At 40.0% G+C, this 15,837-nt stretch overlaps 2 protein-coding genes across 2 annotated transcripts; both read left to right on the top strand.

The window, feature by feature from the left end:
• The first annotated feature begins 2,145 nt into the window (after window positions 1-2,145).
• On the top strand, window positions 2,146-5,567 carry nkx2.3 (NK2 homeobox 3). Its single transcript, XM_066679955.1, has 2 exons — window positions 2,146-2,506; window positions 4,330-5,567. Exons 1-2 carry the CDS (start codon window positions 2,146-2,148, stop codon window positions 4,968-4,970), a joined length of 1,002 nt encoding a protein of 333 aa, XP_066536052.1. The 3' UTR covers window positions 4,971-5,567.
• A 6,563-nt stretch (window positions 5,568-12,130) lies between these two features.
• nkx3.3 (NK3 homeobox 3) lies at window positions 12,131-15,564 on the top strand. Its single transcript, XM_066679797.1, has 2 exons — window positions 12,131-12,604; window positions 13,941-15,564. Exons 1-2 carry the CDS (start codon window positions 12,316-12,318, stop codon window positions 14,393-14,395), a joined length of 744 nt encoding a protein of 247 aa, XP_066535894.1. The 5' UTR covers window positions 12,131-12,315; the 3' UTR covers window positions 14,396-15,564.
• Window positions 15,565-15,837: the final 273 nt, after the last annotated feature.

Raw genomic sequence — 15,837 nt, 5'->3', positions numbered from 1 at the left:
TTCCACAGGCCATTTTGAGACATTTATCTTGGGACGGGAAGACATCAGCCTAATCTAAACAGCGCCGTTGATTGCTAACGGATGAGATTATCTCCTCTTACTCTCTCCCCTTTCTTTCCTCCGCTTTTTAGCTGCCACCAGGCTTTTGTCCATGGCGCCGGGGTTGAAACACACACACACACACACACACACACACACACACACACACACACACACACACAGCTTATATATTTCCACACCAAAGGCAGAACCTAATCGATCACCAGTAGAGACCATTGTTATAAAATATTCAGTGTTTCCAAACACTATAACTTCAATGAATGAGAATTTGTATGATCATTTATTACTCAATAGTGTGACAATAGTAACAGTCTTAATTAAAGCCTGGATATTATTTTATTTAATTTTTTAACACTTTTAATTAAAACACGAAGAAATCATGTTTATCCAGACCCGATAAGCATTTTTAACGGATTTATTTTATTCTGATTAAATAATAGTCGCGAGAAATTAAATGAACGTTGTTTACGTCTCTTTTTAGTGTGAAATGTAAATCAAATATATATCAAATGTACTTGCGGGTTTTATTAAATAAGGTCTAAAACACTACAAAAGCCTAGACAACAACGAGTGAATTGAGTTTAAATAATTTATCAGCACGAATTACAATAACCTGTTTAACAGGAAAAATTGTTTAGCGCCTTAATAGACACAGCTATCAATATCGTATTAATTTCAGAGGAATTCCTCAGGGGCGTTTAGTTTGGTCTTTAAGGTGTTTAAACGGTGTGTTAATGCGTCTGGAAGGCGGAGGTTACTCGGCCTTTGACTGAAGGTCAGACGGTGTAGTTTGATGCCAGAGCTGGAAACAAAATGGTGTCCGCTTTCCACGAGACAACGAAGTTCACATTCAACAAACCAGAGCGCGTGCTTCTCCCTATTGCTTTCGAGTTCAGCCCACACCATGAAATTAACACAAAGCACACGTGCCCTTCTCATCTCCCATACTGCATATCAGTTTAAATTCAGATGTTTGACTGAATAATTACGATATCTGTACGTCTCATTTTAATACAGCGCACCTTCCAGAGTGGCAAAAGTGTTTCCAACCGTTAATTGGAGGGACAATAAAGACTGGTAGCAGTCCCGCATGTGTTCATATATTCAGTCAAATATTGACTCAGTATCTTTAATCCCCGTGAGAAAAACCAAGCACGATTCTCTTAACAAACAGCAAAACCTAAATAAATAGTTAGATATGATTGCAAAATTGGCCCATAACTAGAGTTGGATCCTGAGGTATTCTGTCTGTAAATGTTTTCCACCAGCCTCATCTTACCGTGAATAGGAGACCTATGGAGCTCGTGCGTAACGTGGCCACGAAGAGTCGAGTGCAAACATTTGGACACCCCTGATCAAATGCCATGATAGTTGTCTGAGAGAGAATAACATCTACAACTGTAAACACGCAGCAACTTTTATTTGATTAGATAAAATGTCTCCTAACATTTGACAGGACAAATAAGTTGCATTTTATTACGCCAGTAGTTACGAATTTAAATCCGCCCACATGAGTTAGGATTATGTTTGTTTGGGTTTTTTTTACTTTAGAAAATACACAGAACACGCGCATCTGAAGCGAGGTGTCGAACCTTTTCTTATATAAACTATAAAAGAGGTTTCCATTGTCCTGCAGTTGTTACATGCGCCATTGTAAATCAGAACTGTGTGTAATCAGGGCCAACAACAGTGGGATTATCGCTTATCAGATGTGCTCACTCTGAGTCAAACAGAGCAAGAAATACAGGAGCTTGTGGCTTTGGGCTTTGGGACATTGGGGAGAGTCTTTAGAGGCTTCATCCCGCCCCGGCAGCGTGACATCACCGCCCTCGCAGCAATGCCTTCCCTCCACAGAGCCCAGCATAACACACATCAGCAGCTCGAGGACTCCATGTAGGCACGAGGCGAGCGGAGCCCCCTCGCCCCCACCCCCACCACCACCACCACCATCATCATCCTGCTCTGACAATGGAAGACTAATCCACGCCATTAGGTATGTTTCCATGACCCTGCCGCCTTAATTGTGTCTTTTCTCGAGTTCTCGAGAGAGAAAACTAGGAGCGCGCTGCAAAGCTGATAGTGTTGATGTGCGTGAGGCCGATGATGCTTCCCAGCCCAGTAACTTCAACCCCGTTTTCTGTCAAGGACATACTGAAGCTGGAGCAACAGGCCCAACAGCTGCACGGACAGTGGTCACTCCCAGAGCAGGCGCAGCAGCAGCAGGCGCAGTCGCAGCAGGGGCTCTTCCACGGAGCACCGTGCTGCGCGCTCGGCGCGGACAGTGCGGGCTTTTCGGACACTGAGGACAGAATGGCGTTCCTCAGCGCGCTTTCTGTGCAGGACGGACTCGTGGAGAGCAGCCTGTCTCCTCCCATGTTCCCCCACTCCGCTCTCGGACACGCAGTGGACCCTAAACTGGAGGAAGATCTCGAGGAGCAGGACAGCAGTGAGTCAGTTATGCACAGAAATGGCAAACATGAGTTAAGAGCTTTTAAAAGTGAAAGCAGAGAGAAGGGAGGAGGGGTGACATTGAGGAAGTGCAGCTATAAAAGGGGCAATTTCCAAAAGTTCAGTTAGCTTCAGTCTAATTCGTTGCGTCTCCCAGTGAAACTCGTTGCATCCACGATGCTCGTTTTTCTCGGATTAACGCTAGGCCCCTGCAGGACTGTGCTGAGAGAATTTCATGACAGGCCAAAGTAACTAAGTATAGGTTCACGTTCATACTGTGAGTGTAACTGTAATTCACTTCACCATCTAAAACGTCGAAAGTTAACACTATGATTATTTTTTTAAAGTTGTAATTTAGCGTATGGATTTGTTTTTATAAATCTAAAAGCTGAACGCTTGTATTACGCTAAAATACGAGTAAATATTCTGTGATTTGTAAAGGATTATTTATCTGATCAGTAAGCATTTAGAATAAATAGTATGCAGCTGTTTTATCTGTCGTTGTGTGTTCAGTCTCGTCGAAGGAGACCAGTACTATTAAATTTATATTAATATAAGTCTAATAATGATTTATGGTTTGCTTAATCAATACTTCTTTCAAGTAAAGTTAAGTAAAGAAGTGTTAAATAGAATTTAACACATCCGTGTGAGGGAATGGGACGTGGAGGAGACGCCAGGAAACAAACCTGGTTTGTAGTCTAGTTTTTAAGTTACTAGTCTGTACTATACTATACTGTATTTAATATATATTTGTTTACATTTATTCTACTGATAAGCTGTTTCCAAAGTGCAGGCTTTGCCCAGATAAATTGTTTTAAATAACGTGCTTAGGTTCTTAAGACCTTGTATGTCAGACATGTTTGGACAGTGCTGTGTTCTCAGTGCATAATATTTACAGTGGTGTGTAGAGAAGCCTAAATCCATACTCAGATAAAAATGTTGTTACTTGGGTACATTATCAAACCGTAGGAATATAACCTGAGTTCAAATAAAGAAACGTGTAGGACTGCGATGGGATTTTAAAAACATCCCGTTTCTTTTTAACTGCATTCCTCTGAATTATTTATATATTTATTTTATTTTTTGGCCTAAAATAAAACGCTGTACCCCATGGTAAAGCAGCAGAAATGCTGTCACTAAAAGAAAATGTGACTAAGTATAAATAAATGTAACTGTAAAGTGTAGACATATTTTTACAATAAAATATTTAAGTAAAAGTAAAATTACGATTAGAACATTTTAACCCATCGGTATTCGGCTTTTTAAGGCATAAATATAGTCACTAACTACGTCTATTTTTATTCACACTGCTATTTGCTGAAATGTAATATATTTTCATTTTTATTTTTATTCGGAACCAAATTAGTCCCTGGTAGATTTCTATGTTTTGGTGATTTTTTAAAAGGTGACAATAAGATAATACCGTCCTGTAGTATCTTCAGTTTTATTTGTATTATATTATGGTTGTTTTTGTTTGTTTTGTTTTGTGTTTTGTTTAATATACTTGGGGCAAAACTATTAAGTGTGGCTTTTCCAAATGTTATGGCATCATTTATATTCCATTTGAATTTTTTCTGATATGTTAAACACTGTGTATAGAAATTTTCAACTACACTTCGCTGAAAATTATCAGACGTGTTTACAGTGGGGTGTGTTAAATCACTGTGCGTTTTATTACACACAGAAACCATGTAATTTCACCAGGTGTCATTGTTATGCATTAGCAGAAACATTTGAGTGAACGTAAATATAGTTAATAGCCTAAGGTTCATTGTCGTTCTCACAGTTTTCACATTCGTCTCGTTTCTGTGTGTGTTTCAGAAGGCTGCGTCTCGGCGGGGTTGCGGGCTGCGGATTGCGACGCTGAAGTGTCGGACTCGGAGCGCGCGCAGAGACGGCGCAGCAGGCGCAAGCCGCGCGTGCTCTTCTCTCAGGCGCAGGTCTTCGAGCTCGAGCGCCGCTTCAAGCAACAACGCTACCTTTCTGCGCCGGAGCGCGAGCACCTGGCCAGCGCGCTCAAGCTGACCTCCACGCAGGTCAAGATCTGGTTCCAGAACCGGCGCTACAAGTGCAAGCGGCAGAGGCAGGACAGGACGCTCGAGCTGGCGGGGCATGCGGCGCCTGCGCATGCGCCTGCCCCTCCGCCGCGGCGCGTGGCTGTACCGGTGCTCGTGCGCGATGGCAAGCCCTGTTTGTCCGGGGCGCAGAATTACAACTCGAGCTACAGCGTGGGGCCCAACCCGTACTCTTACAACGGTTACTCCACTTACAACAACACCGCGTACACTAACGCCTATAACTGTACATACCCGAGCCTGCCCGCGCTCCCAGCAAACACTGCGGCCAGTCCGCTGATGAGCATGAGCCTCGGTAACCTGGGGACACACGCCCAACCCCAAACAGCGCAGGGGACAGCGGTGACACCCTGCCAAGGACCTCTGCAGGGCATACGCGCTTGGTAGTTACATAGCGACCACCCTCCACCTTGCAGACCACCCTCCCAATACATAACAAGCTTCACACCCGTAGCATCCCCAATGGCTTGATATCAATATTAATATTATTCTTTTCATTATTCCTATCAGTATCACTCCAGAAACACGTAGGGTCTCAGAAACACAAACTGGGTCTCAAAAATGTTATCTGAGGGGGAAAATACATTCTTAATGTTCTTTTTTAAACTAAAGTCATTCTGAAACATTTCCGTTCGTCCCTTCAACATGAAATGTTCACGCAGTGTAAAGAGCAGTTGCTCTGCTCAAAATATAAAGAAATATACCATCAAATACATTTTTTTCAGTTTACATTTCTTCATCATCAAATGTACTTTATTTGCGTGAATATTTCATTAGTGGAAAAAAACATAACTAAGGAAATAGTGTAATCATTTTCACTGTTCACTTATATATATATATATGAGGGACATGTTTTTGACGTAACAGGGAGAACGCGGACACTTTACAACTCTATGTGACTGTTGAATGCATGTAAATGAAGTTGTTGTTTGTTTGTTTTTGTTTTTAATGGAATGATTTTGTTACACCTAAAGTATTAGTGTTTCAAGCGCTGACATCTCATGATAGTTTTCTGAAGGTAGTCCTATGCTACTCTGCGCTGGACCAAATCTTGAATAAACTGTGGCAGTATTAGAGCTGCGAACAAACATTTCTATGGTGAGATAAATGGGAATTCCAAGTGTGGTTTGAAACTGCATTGTGTTGCTGTATGGACGCTTTCACTATAAGCAGCTTGACAGAACAACCCGTGTGATATGTTCAGATGTGTTCCTATAGCTGTGTTTACTTCTACTTGAGGCATACTACATGAAGTGAAAGTCATGGCTGTGAATGAGAAACGTATTGTTAATACCACAGGCAGGTCAAGCCCATGGGCCTCATTATGGCCTCTATCTCGGATCAGTGTGTTAAGACCATTTAGCCTGTGTGCCGCTATCGTAATGGTTATCTGATGAGCAGTTAAGCAGTCCTTCACCCCCTCCCCAAGCCCCTTTTGTGGACGGAGGAAGGGTTAATTAAACATGGCTAAAACTCCTTACAACTGAGTAACGTCTGCTAATATATATATATATATATATCAACAATACAAAGAAAGAAAATAAAATAATAAAACTTAAAAACGAAGGTAGTGACACACAGGCTTGTGCACGAGAGTGAAACAAAGGCGGACAGACTGTTCTACTCCATCTGTGATTAAATGAAGTGGACGTGGGGGCTCGAGACACTGATTCATCCGCATTTTCCCAAAACGTTCGAGCGCGAGCCCGTATGTTGGAGGGGGCGTTTGCGCTGAGAGAGGCCAGGCGCCCAGTGCGCGCGCTGACAAAAAGCAGAAGCCTGCCGGGGAACTTAAACAGACATAAAGGATGGACATTAATATCAGTGTTAGGTCAGTGAGCGAGACTCGGTCGCGGCTTTGTGCTGTGTCTGCGTTAACGCGCATCAGGGATTAAAGGGCTCTTTCCAAAATGCATTACGAGCATTTAGTATTTATTTTCTTTGAGATACGTTGTTGAGTGTGAACATGCAAGAAATAGCAGTGCTATGTTATGTTTAATACCATCTTTATAAGAAACATATATATATTATTTTTGTTTGTTTGTTTGTTTTCATAAATATCTGAGTTGTTACATGTTTTCAATAACGCTATAATTGGTACAAATTTGGTAGGAAACATTTCAAAGGACCTTAAGTCTAAAAGAGCGATGATGACCCAGTGATTTAGTGCACGTTATTATCACTGCAAAAATAGCCCATTGTAATGAAACGACTTAATTGAAATGCTGCTGCGATAAGGTTTAAATGTATACAGACCTTCAGCTGAGTCTGAGGGACGAAGTTTTAGTCGATATTCGTCAAGTGCATTTTCCACGCCTGACAGATTGTTTTTAGTCGAGCGATAAAACGGAGATACGGAGTTAAAGCGGGCTGTGCTGGTAGAGGGGGTGCTGTTTAATTTGTCTACCGCATGTTGGGCCATTAGGGTCCCTGCAGCTCAGCGTTTATCCTCCAGGCCTCGCCAGAGTTTTGCCACTGCGCACGCTTTTAATGGAGATGAATAGAAATGTAAACAGAGCGTCAGGGAGGGTTTGTGTGCACTGATAGTGCAGATGATCTCTTCTCCTGACTGCTGCACTACCGGTAGGACATACCTGGTGTCAGGATAAGTGGCCAGGAGACTTCAGTGTAAATAGAGCTGGCGACAGCCCGGCGATGCCTCGGGACTCCGCCTCTCCGCGAAGCGTCCACTCTCCATGATCAGTATCTGCACAGGAGAGATAGAGGGTCTACTCCATCAGCCTCAGATCGGGGCCAGAGACTTTCCCTAAACAATGTCTCCTGGGCAATAGTAGTCAGGGCCAAATAACACTGGAACAGAGCTCAGCTCTGCTACAGATGGATGGCTGGGCATGAGCAGGATTACCATCAACAATTAGCGTCAATCCTGCGGGACTGAAATCCCGTCCAATTATCTCGCGCGTCATTCTGAGGTTTGGCAGCATCTCATTGATGAAAGATAAGACCTATGGAACTTCTTACTGAACGCATCAAGAAGCTGATGGCCCACACCTTCACGGAGAAGACGTGTTTTTCAGCGCGTAAACACAAGTTAAATGACACAAACCCCAATATGGACATGAGGCTGGATGAGGCTTGTTCATCGTAAACAAGCAATGAGCGTTTATTTGGGTCGAGCTCTTGTGGGACTGCAAAGGGGAGACGCGCAACACATCAAAATAAGAGTGTTTAAAATAAAAGACATAGAGGTCGGGGTCGCAGTGACAGGCCGGTGTTTGCACATGTGAATAACCAACTAAATAAACTTGTATATCACACAGTGAAGTTTGTTTCGATTTTGTGTGGGGTGTAAAACGTAAATTCTTCACGTTTTCAAGTTGAAACAGTGTGTGTGGTTGTGTGTGTGTGTGTGTGTGTGTATGGTACAGTTCCTAAAGTTATTAGCAAGGTAAACGTATACAACAGTTGTGTTCCCTATATAGTAGGTATATACCTAGAGGTATATTACATTCTCTTCTCTAGAAGAAGAGGTGAAGATTTCATCATAGAAGTGTGTATTATAAAAGTCCTGGAAATAAAATGGGGCGTAAGAAATCAACACAAATTTTGAAATCTACAATTATTAAGAAAACAATAGAAAGTTGTATGAAAATGTACTGAACTATTGAGCGACACAGTGACAATTTTCCTAATATATATATTATTAGGTTTTATATTATAGCACCATCTATAGCTATTAGTCGGTATAAGCGTGTAGCTAGTGATAGAATTTTAAATTTTAAATAAATAAATAATTTAAAATGTGACTGAGTTTTGTCAATAAAGACATTTCGCGATGAGCTTTACTTCAAATTAATTTACATAGATATTCTATTTTATGTTTTAAACAACTAATGAGCTGATGCAATAGGCCCCTGAGGGCTCTTTGCACAACACTGACGCAATATGCTCATTTAAAGGATTTTCTCTTTTGTGCTATATCCAATAAAATGGCTGATTGTTCGTCATCTTCCTCCACCTGCCAAACTCGTGTAAGCACGGTTTCATTTTACACTGAAAGGACATTGTTTTCCAGGAGGCCCTCTCCCCTTCTTTCCTCATAGATATCATATACACCAGAGCAGGGCAGGAACAAAAGCATAAATAAATGTTATACGTACCATATAGAAACTGATAAAAGCACGTGCTTTGTAGGTGAGGACCATTATCAAAGTACACTAATTACCAAAAATAAAATGAAATCTGAGGCAGATCTTGAGCACAGCCCCATCTTCAAAATGTTGTTTTCACCTAGACGTAATGGGACGCGTATTCTGCTGTCCATCCTGTTAACCGCGTGTGCGCCCCCTATCGAGCACAGCAAACAACACGGTGCCCGCGAATGTCACACATAGCCACGTGAGGGTGCTACAATCTTATTTCCTACAAACCCACTCCTAAACCTGCATGATCTTTCTCATGTTCCGAAACACAATTTTAAAAGTTTAAATTAATGAATGATAAAATAATGTAACGTTAAAATAAGTGTTGAATGCGTGAAGGTTTTGTTTACCTTTATACTAATACTTAACGACCTTAAATTATATATATATATTTTTTTTCCAAAATAGTTTGGTGGGAGAGAGATTAATATAATTATCAGTATTATTGCTAGTAGTAATTGTGAAAGAAGTAGTAGAGGAGGAGGAAGGGAAACACGAGGAAGCGTAGCAATAGCAGACGAAGCAGCACATGATAATAGCTTTAGTTCACAGGCTCAGAAGTGGCTTTAAATTCAAGAAAAAGTATGGCTTCTTCTGTGATATAATCAACCATCTTCTTAATAAAGCTAGGGAATTAAGTCATAAATCTACCTTAAATGCCAAACAACAACAAACAAACAAACAACTTTCTGAAAAGGTAAACAAGCAAAGAAATCTTTATTTATTTCATCTTCATCATCATCATCATCTTCTTCTTCTTCTTATCCTTCTTCTCCTTCTTCTTCTTCTTCTTCTTATCCTTCTTCTTTTTCTTCTTCTTCTACTTGTTCTTCTACTTCTTCTTCTTCTTCTTCTTCTTCTTCTTCTTCTTCTACTTGTTCTTCTACTTCTTCTTCTTCTTCTTCTTCTTCTTCTTCTTCTTCTTCTTCTTTGCTGCTTAATCCTTTTCAGAGTCTAGGATATTTATTTATTTATTTTAAGGTAGTATTCTATTATTTTGTGGTGCAGTCTTGTTCTAAATTAAAATGATAAAGCTCAAAATCAGAGGCGTGATCGGTCCCAAAGAACGGATGAGAAAACAAACATGTCTAAACGCTTAAACTAAAATGCAACTGACTAAAGTTCTATTGATTCTTTTCCTGATACATGTACACACTTAAAAACTATGGTTCACCAAGGGTTCTTTAGTAAAGAAAATGGTTCCCATATAGGACCCTGAACATTTGAAGAACATTTTGCATGACTAAATGTGTTCTTTGCATCGAGAAGTGTTTCTTCAGAGAATATAGACGGTTCTATATAGTGCCTTTATATAATCATCTAAAGCACACGCTTATGATTCATAGAACCATTTAATCAAGCAAAAGTTTCTTCAAATGTTCAGGGTTCTATCTGGGAACCATTTTATTTACTAAAGAACCCTTGTAGAATCATAATTTGAAGTGTGTACATGAGTAGATGTTAAAAAGAAGTGAACGGCTTATACTCAGAATAAACAAGGTACTGCACTCTTCAGTTCATGTTGATATGAGTGATCTGTGTTTGAATCTATTCAGTTGATGGAGTGAGTACTCAGGCTAAACTTACAATTACTCTACAGATGTGAGTAAGAAACACAATAAATATACTAACAGAGGTACATATCTCAGTGATTAAATTATCAAATGAAAAAAAATGCTGCTTAAGATGAACAGACTGAAAAGTCATTAAGATCAATCATTCATAAAGAATCAATGTCCAACAGAAATCCAAAGACAAGATTTGTTTGTGCTGAAGATGGTAAAGAAAAGGCATATATTTAAGCAAGAAAATGTCCGCCAATTATAACAAAAAGTGCCTATTCAATTCTAAGAAAATGAATTCCATTTGTTTTATGGTGTAAGTTCAGAAAATGTGCTCAAAGTATAGTTCTCCATAGGTTTGGACTCCTCATGTTAAACTACATGTTTTCTCTGTGGCTTATTCCTACATATTACTGCATTCAATATCAACACAAAAAATTGTGTAGAAGCAACTGTAACTCACTTAAAACTGGCATCCCCCACCCCCAAACAAATGAGGAGAAACCTCAGTTACCTCCATGTGACGTTAAAGTTCTACACCAAATATAGCTTTGTTTTTTCCTTTTTAAAGCTAGCAGAGATGTATTCAAGGGCATACAGATGTCAGCTGCTGTTTCTGTGTGTTTCAGTACAAGGTTATAATCAAATCGACAGTAATTTATACCTTAAACGTAACTAATAATATGTTACTAATATCAATATCATTCATCAGCTGAATATAACCAAATTAATTAAACGATCTTACTTTCTGAACTAGCGGCCTGTGTACCACAGTCGGGAGACATAACTGAGAATAATGAGCGAGTAGTGAACTCATGATGGCATTTAGTCATAGATGATGAGATAAGATAGAGCAGATAATAAGAATGACCTACAGCACAGCAAACCAGTGTTAACTTAACACGGAGACGGTTCAATTATTACACTGACAGTGTTAATTTAACACTAAGAGTGTTGATTTAACACTGGTGAATTTGCTGTGAAGATGTTTTCCAAAGGAATTGGATATATATAAGACCTGCAGCCACGATTCACAGCTTAAAGCAGTGTTAATACAGCAGTTATATTGTAAAATGCTAAATTATCAATGAAAAATAAAGTCTGGTTAGGGTTCTCCTCTGACAGGTGGTTCGGGATTTTGAGGTACATTCAGTTCGTTGACGTTGCCAATGTATTCACGGTTTCGAATTGCAGTAAATCCTAAATATAACTGCTAAATAATGCATGATATTAACGTGTTAATACGCTCCCTCGGTTGCCGTTCAAACGCTATCTAATGGAAAATATAGTTGCCAGCTGTGTTTTACAATGTACCTGAAACCACTCATCGCTAAAAACAAAACACGCTCTTCCTGGTATTTCAATAGTCCGCGGTTTGTAAAAAAATATTCCAGAAAATTAAGAAAAAAACAAACAATGTGGTGAACTGTGAAGGTTGAGAAGAAGAAAAATATCTAAAGTCATTTGGTATTCCAGCGTGATTTACAAACTCAATGAATACATGTTCCCCGACCAAGTGTGTTTTAAACCACGTTAATCATAACATAACAACAAAGGCCAGTTCGGCATTTCTCAGTATTTGAGCGTGCACTGAGCCTGTGGCTGACTGTGAACTCATCAAATCCACTTCAGTCTCGAGTCAGACGTGAACTACTGAAATTAAGGCTCACGTTCGGGCGCTTTGATGGAGCGTGTGTGAAGTAAGTGAGCAGTGTGTGGAGTGTTAAGGAAGGTGATCTAACTGAAGAACGAGAAGTGAGGGCGGAGCAAACCCGAGCGCTCTCTAAGCTCACAGATTTAGAGGCAGAGGCAGCAGAGCCGCTGCTGCTACAGACATGCCATTCACTCACACACCCCGCACTGATCCGGCTTCAAAGCACACTTCCAGCTGGACATCGTCATTGATCCAGGTCTCCCACACCAAGAGGAGCTGAGGAAGCGGCAGGAAGCATCGCGTTTTTGAAGGCGGTGGACATTCCCGTGTCAGAGGTGATCTACATGCTGTAAATGGCAAACTACTGCACATCGTTCTCCATTCACCACATCCTGAGCGAAGGGCTCCGCTCCACCACGGGTCTCGAACTGTCCGGGGAATATGTCACTAACAGGTTTACGGGTCTGGAGAAGGCAGGAAGAGGGAACTGTGCACAGGACAGGGACGAGGATGAGGGGGAGAGGAGAAACCACAGAAACAGGAGCGCTCACCACTGTCTGCTTGATGCTGAAAGATCTCCAGACAGACAGTCCTGTGAAGAGGAGTTTACGGAAGACTGCTCCCACACTGAGAGACAGCAGGGTGAGACACCTATATAGATACACACACACATATATAATTATTTATTTAATTTATATATATATATATTTATATATTGGAGAATTTTTTTATTTCCATTTTTAAAAGTATGCTGAGTTGATTAAAAGGCAGGATTTTCCTGCGGATGGAGGAATTCTAACGTATGCCCCAACTTCGCAAAACAAAATTCCAAAACTATTTTTTATTATTGAAATCTAATGAATGTTTATATAACAGTGAATCCAAAATATTGTTGTTGTGCGGACGGTTGGTATAGAGTATGTGCAAACGCATTTTGCCATTTATTCCCGTGGCCCTGGTCCCTAACAGAAGGTGCCAGATTAAACACTTTGACTGAACGTTAGTTCAATAAATTGTGTTACATCGTATGACACACCTTAGCCGTTTAAAGAACTAATAAAGTAAACACTCATATTTATTTTTAAAACGTATCTCAGTATCTCTGTAGTCATTAAAGGTGTAAGGAAGGCCAACAAGTCAATTGTGAATTCGATTTTGTTTGACCTGATAAACCTGCGCAGTTATTCGAAGCTAAAGCGCATGTCACATGGTTTCCGGTAATTTTGTTGAACTTTAAAGAAAAATTAATTAACAAAATGTAACACGTGAATTATTGTTTTGTTGAAACAGTTTAATGATTCATAACATTTTACTTACTTTACAAGTTAAAAGGTTAAATTATGAAAAAGGTACGGTAGAGGTACATTATTGGCCACTAGGTTTAAAACAGCGGGTTTAAAGTCTAGTTATGTTTCTAAAGGTACACAGCAAATTCCCCAGTGTTAAATCAACACTATTAGTGTTAACTTAACACTGAGAGGGTTCAATTATTACACTGACAGTGTTCATTTAACACTGGTGAATTTGCTGTGTATATCACTGTCTCTTCTCCAGAAGGAGAGGTGAATATTTGTATTCTTTCTTTAGAGATCTGTGTAAAATTAAAACAACATAAGTCCTGTAGTTTAAATTAGTATGAAATCAACACAATTCAATTCCCCAATTACAGCTACCCACAGTGACGGATTTCCTGACAGTGTATGAATCTGTCCTGGAGAAATGGGTTTGCTGTTTTCAGGAGATAATTTGACGTTTAGAATTTGAATTGTAAAATTTCACTAAAGTAGATAACTTTTTAAAAAATAATATGTTTACTCTGTTTCCTTCAGACTATTTAGGCGAGTTGAATGAAATAAGCCTGAGGTGACTTTAAGACAAGTATTAGCCGATGTAAGTCGTGTAAACAATAGCTTGTTGTCAGCTGGTGTTAGCGGGCAGCCTGTAAATTACTATAATCATTTTATCCATTTCTACACAGGTCTCGAAATGCCGGACACAGACGGAGAGAAAGGGGACAGTTGTCATTTCTCGGCACATGCTCCTAAAGCGGGTAAGAAACGGTCTCGTGCGGCGTTCTCTCACGCGCAAGTGTGTGAGCTTGAGCGGCGCTTTCACGCGCAGCGCTACCTGTCCGGCCCCGAGCGCGCGCACCTGGCCGAAGCGCTGAAACTCACCGAGACTCAGGTGAAGATCTGGTTCCAGAACCGGAGGTACAAAACCAAGCGGCGGCAGATAGCGGCGGAGCTGGCGACGAGCTCCACGGCGGCGCTAGTGAAGAGAGCAGCGGTGAGAGTTCTGGTGAAGGACGATCAGAGACAGTACAGAGCCGAGGATCTCCACTCAGGCCCGAACATACTGCCCCTCTACCAGCACTATCAGTACTGCCCCTACATCTACTGCGTCCAGCCCTGGGTTAACCGCGGCTTATACTGACCCTCTCAGATCAGAAGACTCTTACAAGACAAGAAAGACTTTATACTGAAATAGTGGGCGCCCTCGAGCTCTGCCATGCGGTGTTTCTCACTGTACGGGACGACTGGGAATACTGCACACACAACAATGACAATCCATCATTCAGTTTCACTCTGATAATACAAATTATTATAAAGAGGCACCGGCAAAAGTTGAAACTCACTGGGTCAACTGACGTGTTGATTTTCTAAGTGAAATGTTACAGTTGTCTTACACTCACTATTAATTCGTTAAATGTAACAAACTGAGGAACAATACAGCGTCACTAGAAGCTTCGGCAAAATTCTTGCACATTTCTAACTGATTTTTAATTTTTAAAACAAAACAAAACAAAACAAAAGCTGCACACTAAAATTCACCAACACGATCCATGCTTCATTTAAATTAGTTGTGGGAATTTCTTTTCACTTAGAAAACCTCCAAAATGTACAAATCTTTGCATACAGCTGTATTTCCGAGATAAAACTAAGTGCCTAAAGCGTTTTTCCTTTGTGTTAAATGATATAAATCCTTTAAATAGCATGTAGTAGGCCCTGGGTGATTTATTTCTGATGTTAGTTGCTGTAACTGTACTTAGAGAATTTGAATGGTCTAAACTGCACACTGTACATGGACAGAAATGGCTGGACTTCTGACCAATGAATTTAAATAAACGTGAAAGAGGAAAATGTCACGTGTCATTCTGCAGGATTTTAATGTGAAAAAAATATCGATGGAGTTCATTTGAACCGCGAGCGCTCTCACAAACTGTGGGCTAGTGTTAATAAAGTGAGTGGCTACAGATTGATCACATGTTGAGGGTTCACATTGAATGTTATAACCGGTGTATGGTCTACATCTGGGAAAAGGCGAAACAGCCGGAGAAAGATTATTCTAAAATGTTTGTTGTGGTTTAAACAAATACCGAAAAAACAAAGGAATTACCATTCACTCTTCAGCAGTCAGAGTGTAGCTGACTCAATAAGCTAACGCCATTAGCACATATAGCTCCACTGCAAATGTGTCTAATGGGAAATAGGAAAAAAGTAGAATAAACCCGAATTGATTTGGATATTGATGTCATTTCTACATCCAATGTAACGGTAATTCGATATCACAATAAGTCATTTAGGCATTTATATACATTCCAAAAACATATATATACATCTCTATATATCTGATGTGGTTGGAACAATGTTTTCGTTAGTAATATATAGAAAAGTGTGATCTATATATTTTCTATTCAATTAAACATTGACCAACTCAATTAAAAGTAAATAAGGCAACAATGAACAGCCCATTTATACTTATGCTTGTAAAACTTTGACCATTTTATCATAAAAAAGGACTAAACTTTAAGACCATAACAATTATTTAATTTAAAAGTTGTATAATAAGAAATGAAGGCATTAATCAACACTATA

The sequence above is a fragment of the Hoplias malabaricus genome, chromosome 8 (assembly GCF_029633855.1).
Source record: "Hoplias malabaricus isolate fHopMal1 chromosome 8, fHopMal1.hap1, whole genome shotgun sequence".
NCBI lineage: Eukaryota > Metazoa > Chordata > Actinopteri > Characiformes > Erythrinidae > Hoplias > Hoplias malabaricus.
This window is presented reverse-complemented; position numbering and strand designations above follow the sequence as displayed.

Excerpts from the sequence above, each read along its gene's own strand:
- nkx3.3 (XM_066679797.1), top strand. The coding sequence starts at position 12,316 with ATGGCAAACTACTGCACATCGTTCTCCATTCACCACATCCTGAGCGAA. Across the intron at positions 12,605-13,940 it reads CCACACTGAGAGACAGCAGG|GTCTCGAAATGCCGGACACA; the intron begins GTGAGACACCTA and ends ATTTCTACACAG.
- nkx2.3 (XM_066679955.1), top strand. The coding sequence starts at position 2,146 with ATGTGCGTGAGGCCGATGATGCTTCCCAGCCCAGTAACTTCAACCCCG. Across the intron at positions 2,507-4,329 it reads TCTCGAGGAGCAGGACAGCA|AAGGCTGCGTCTCGGCGGGG; the intron begins GTGAGTCAGTTA and ends TGTGTGTTTCAG.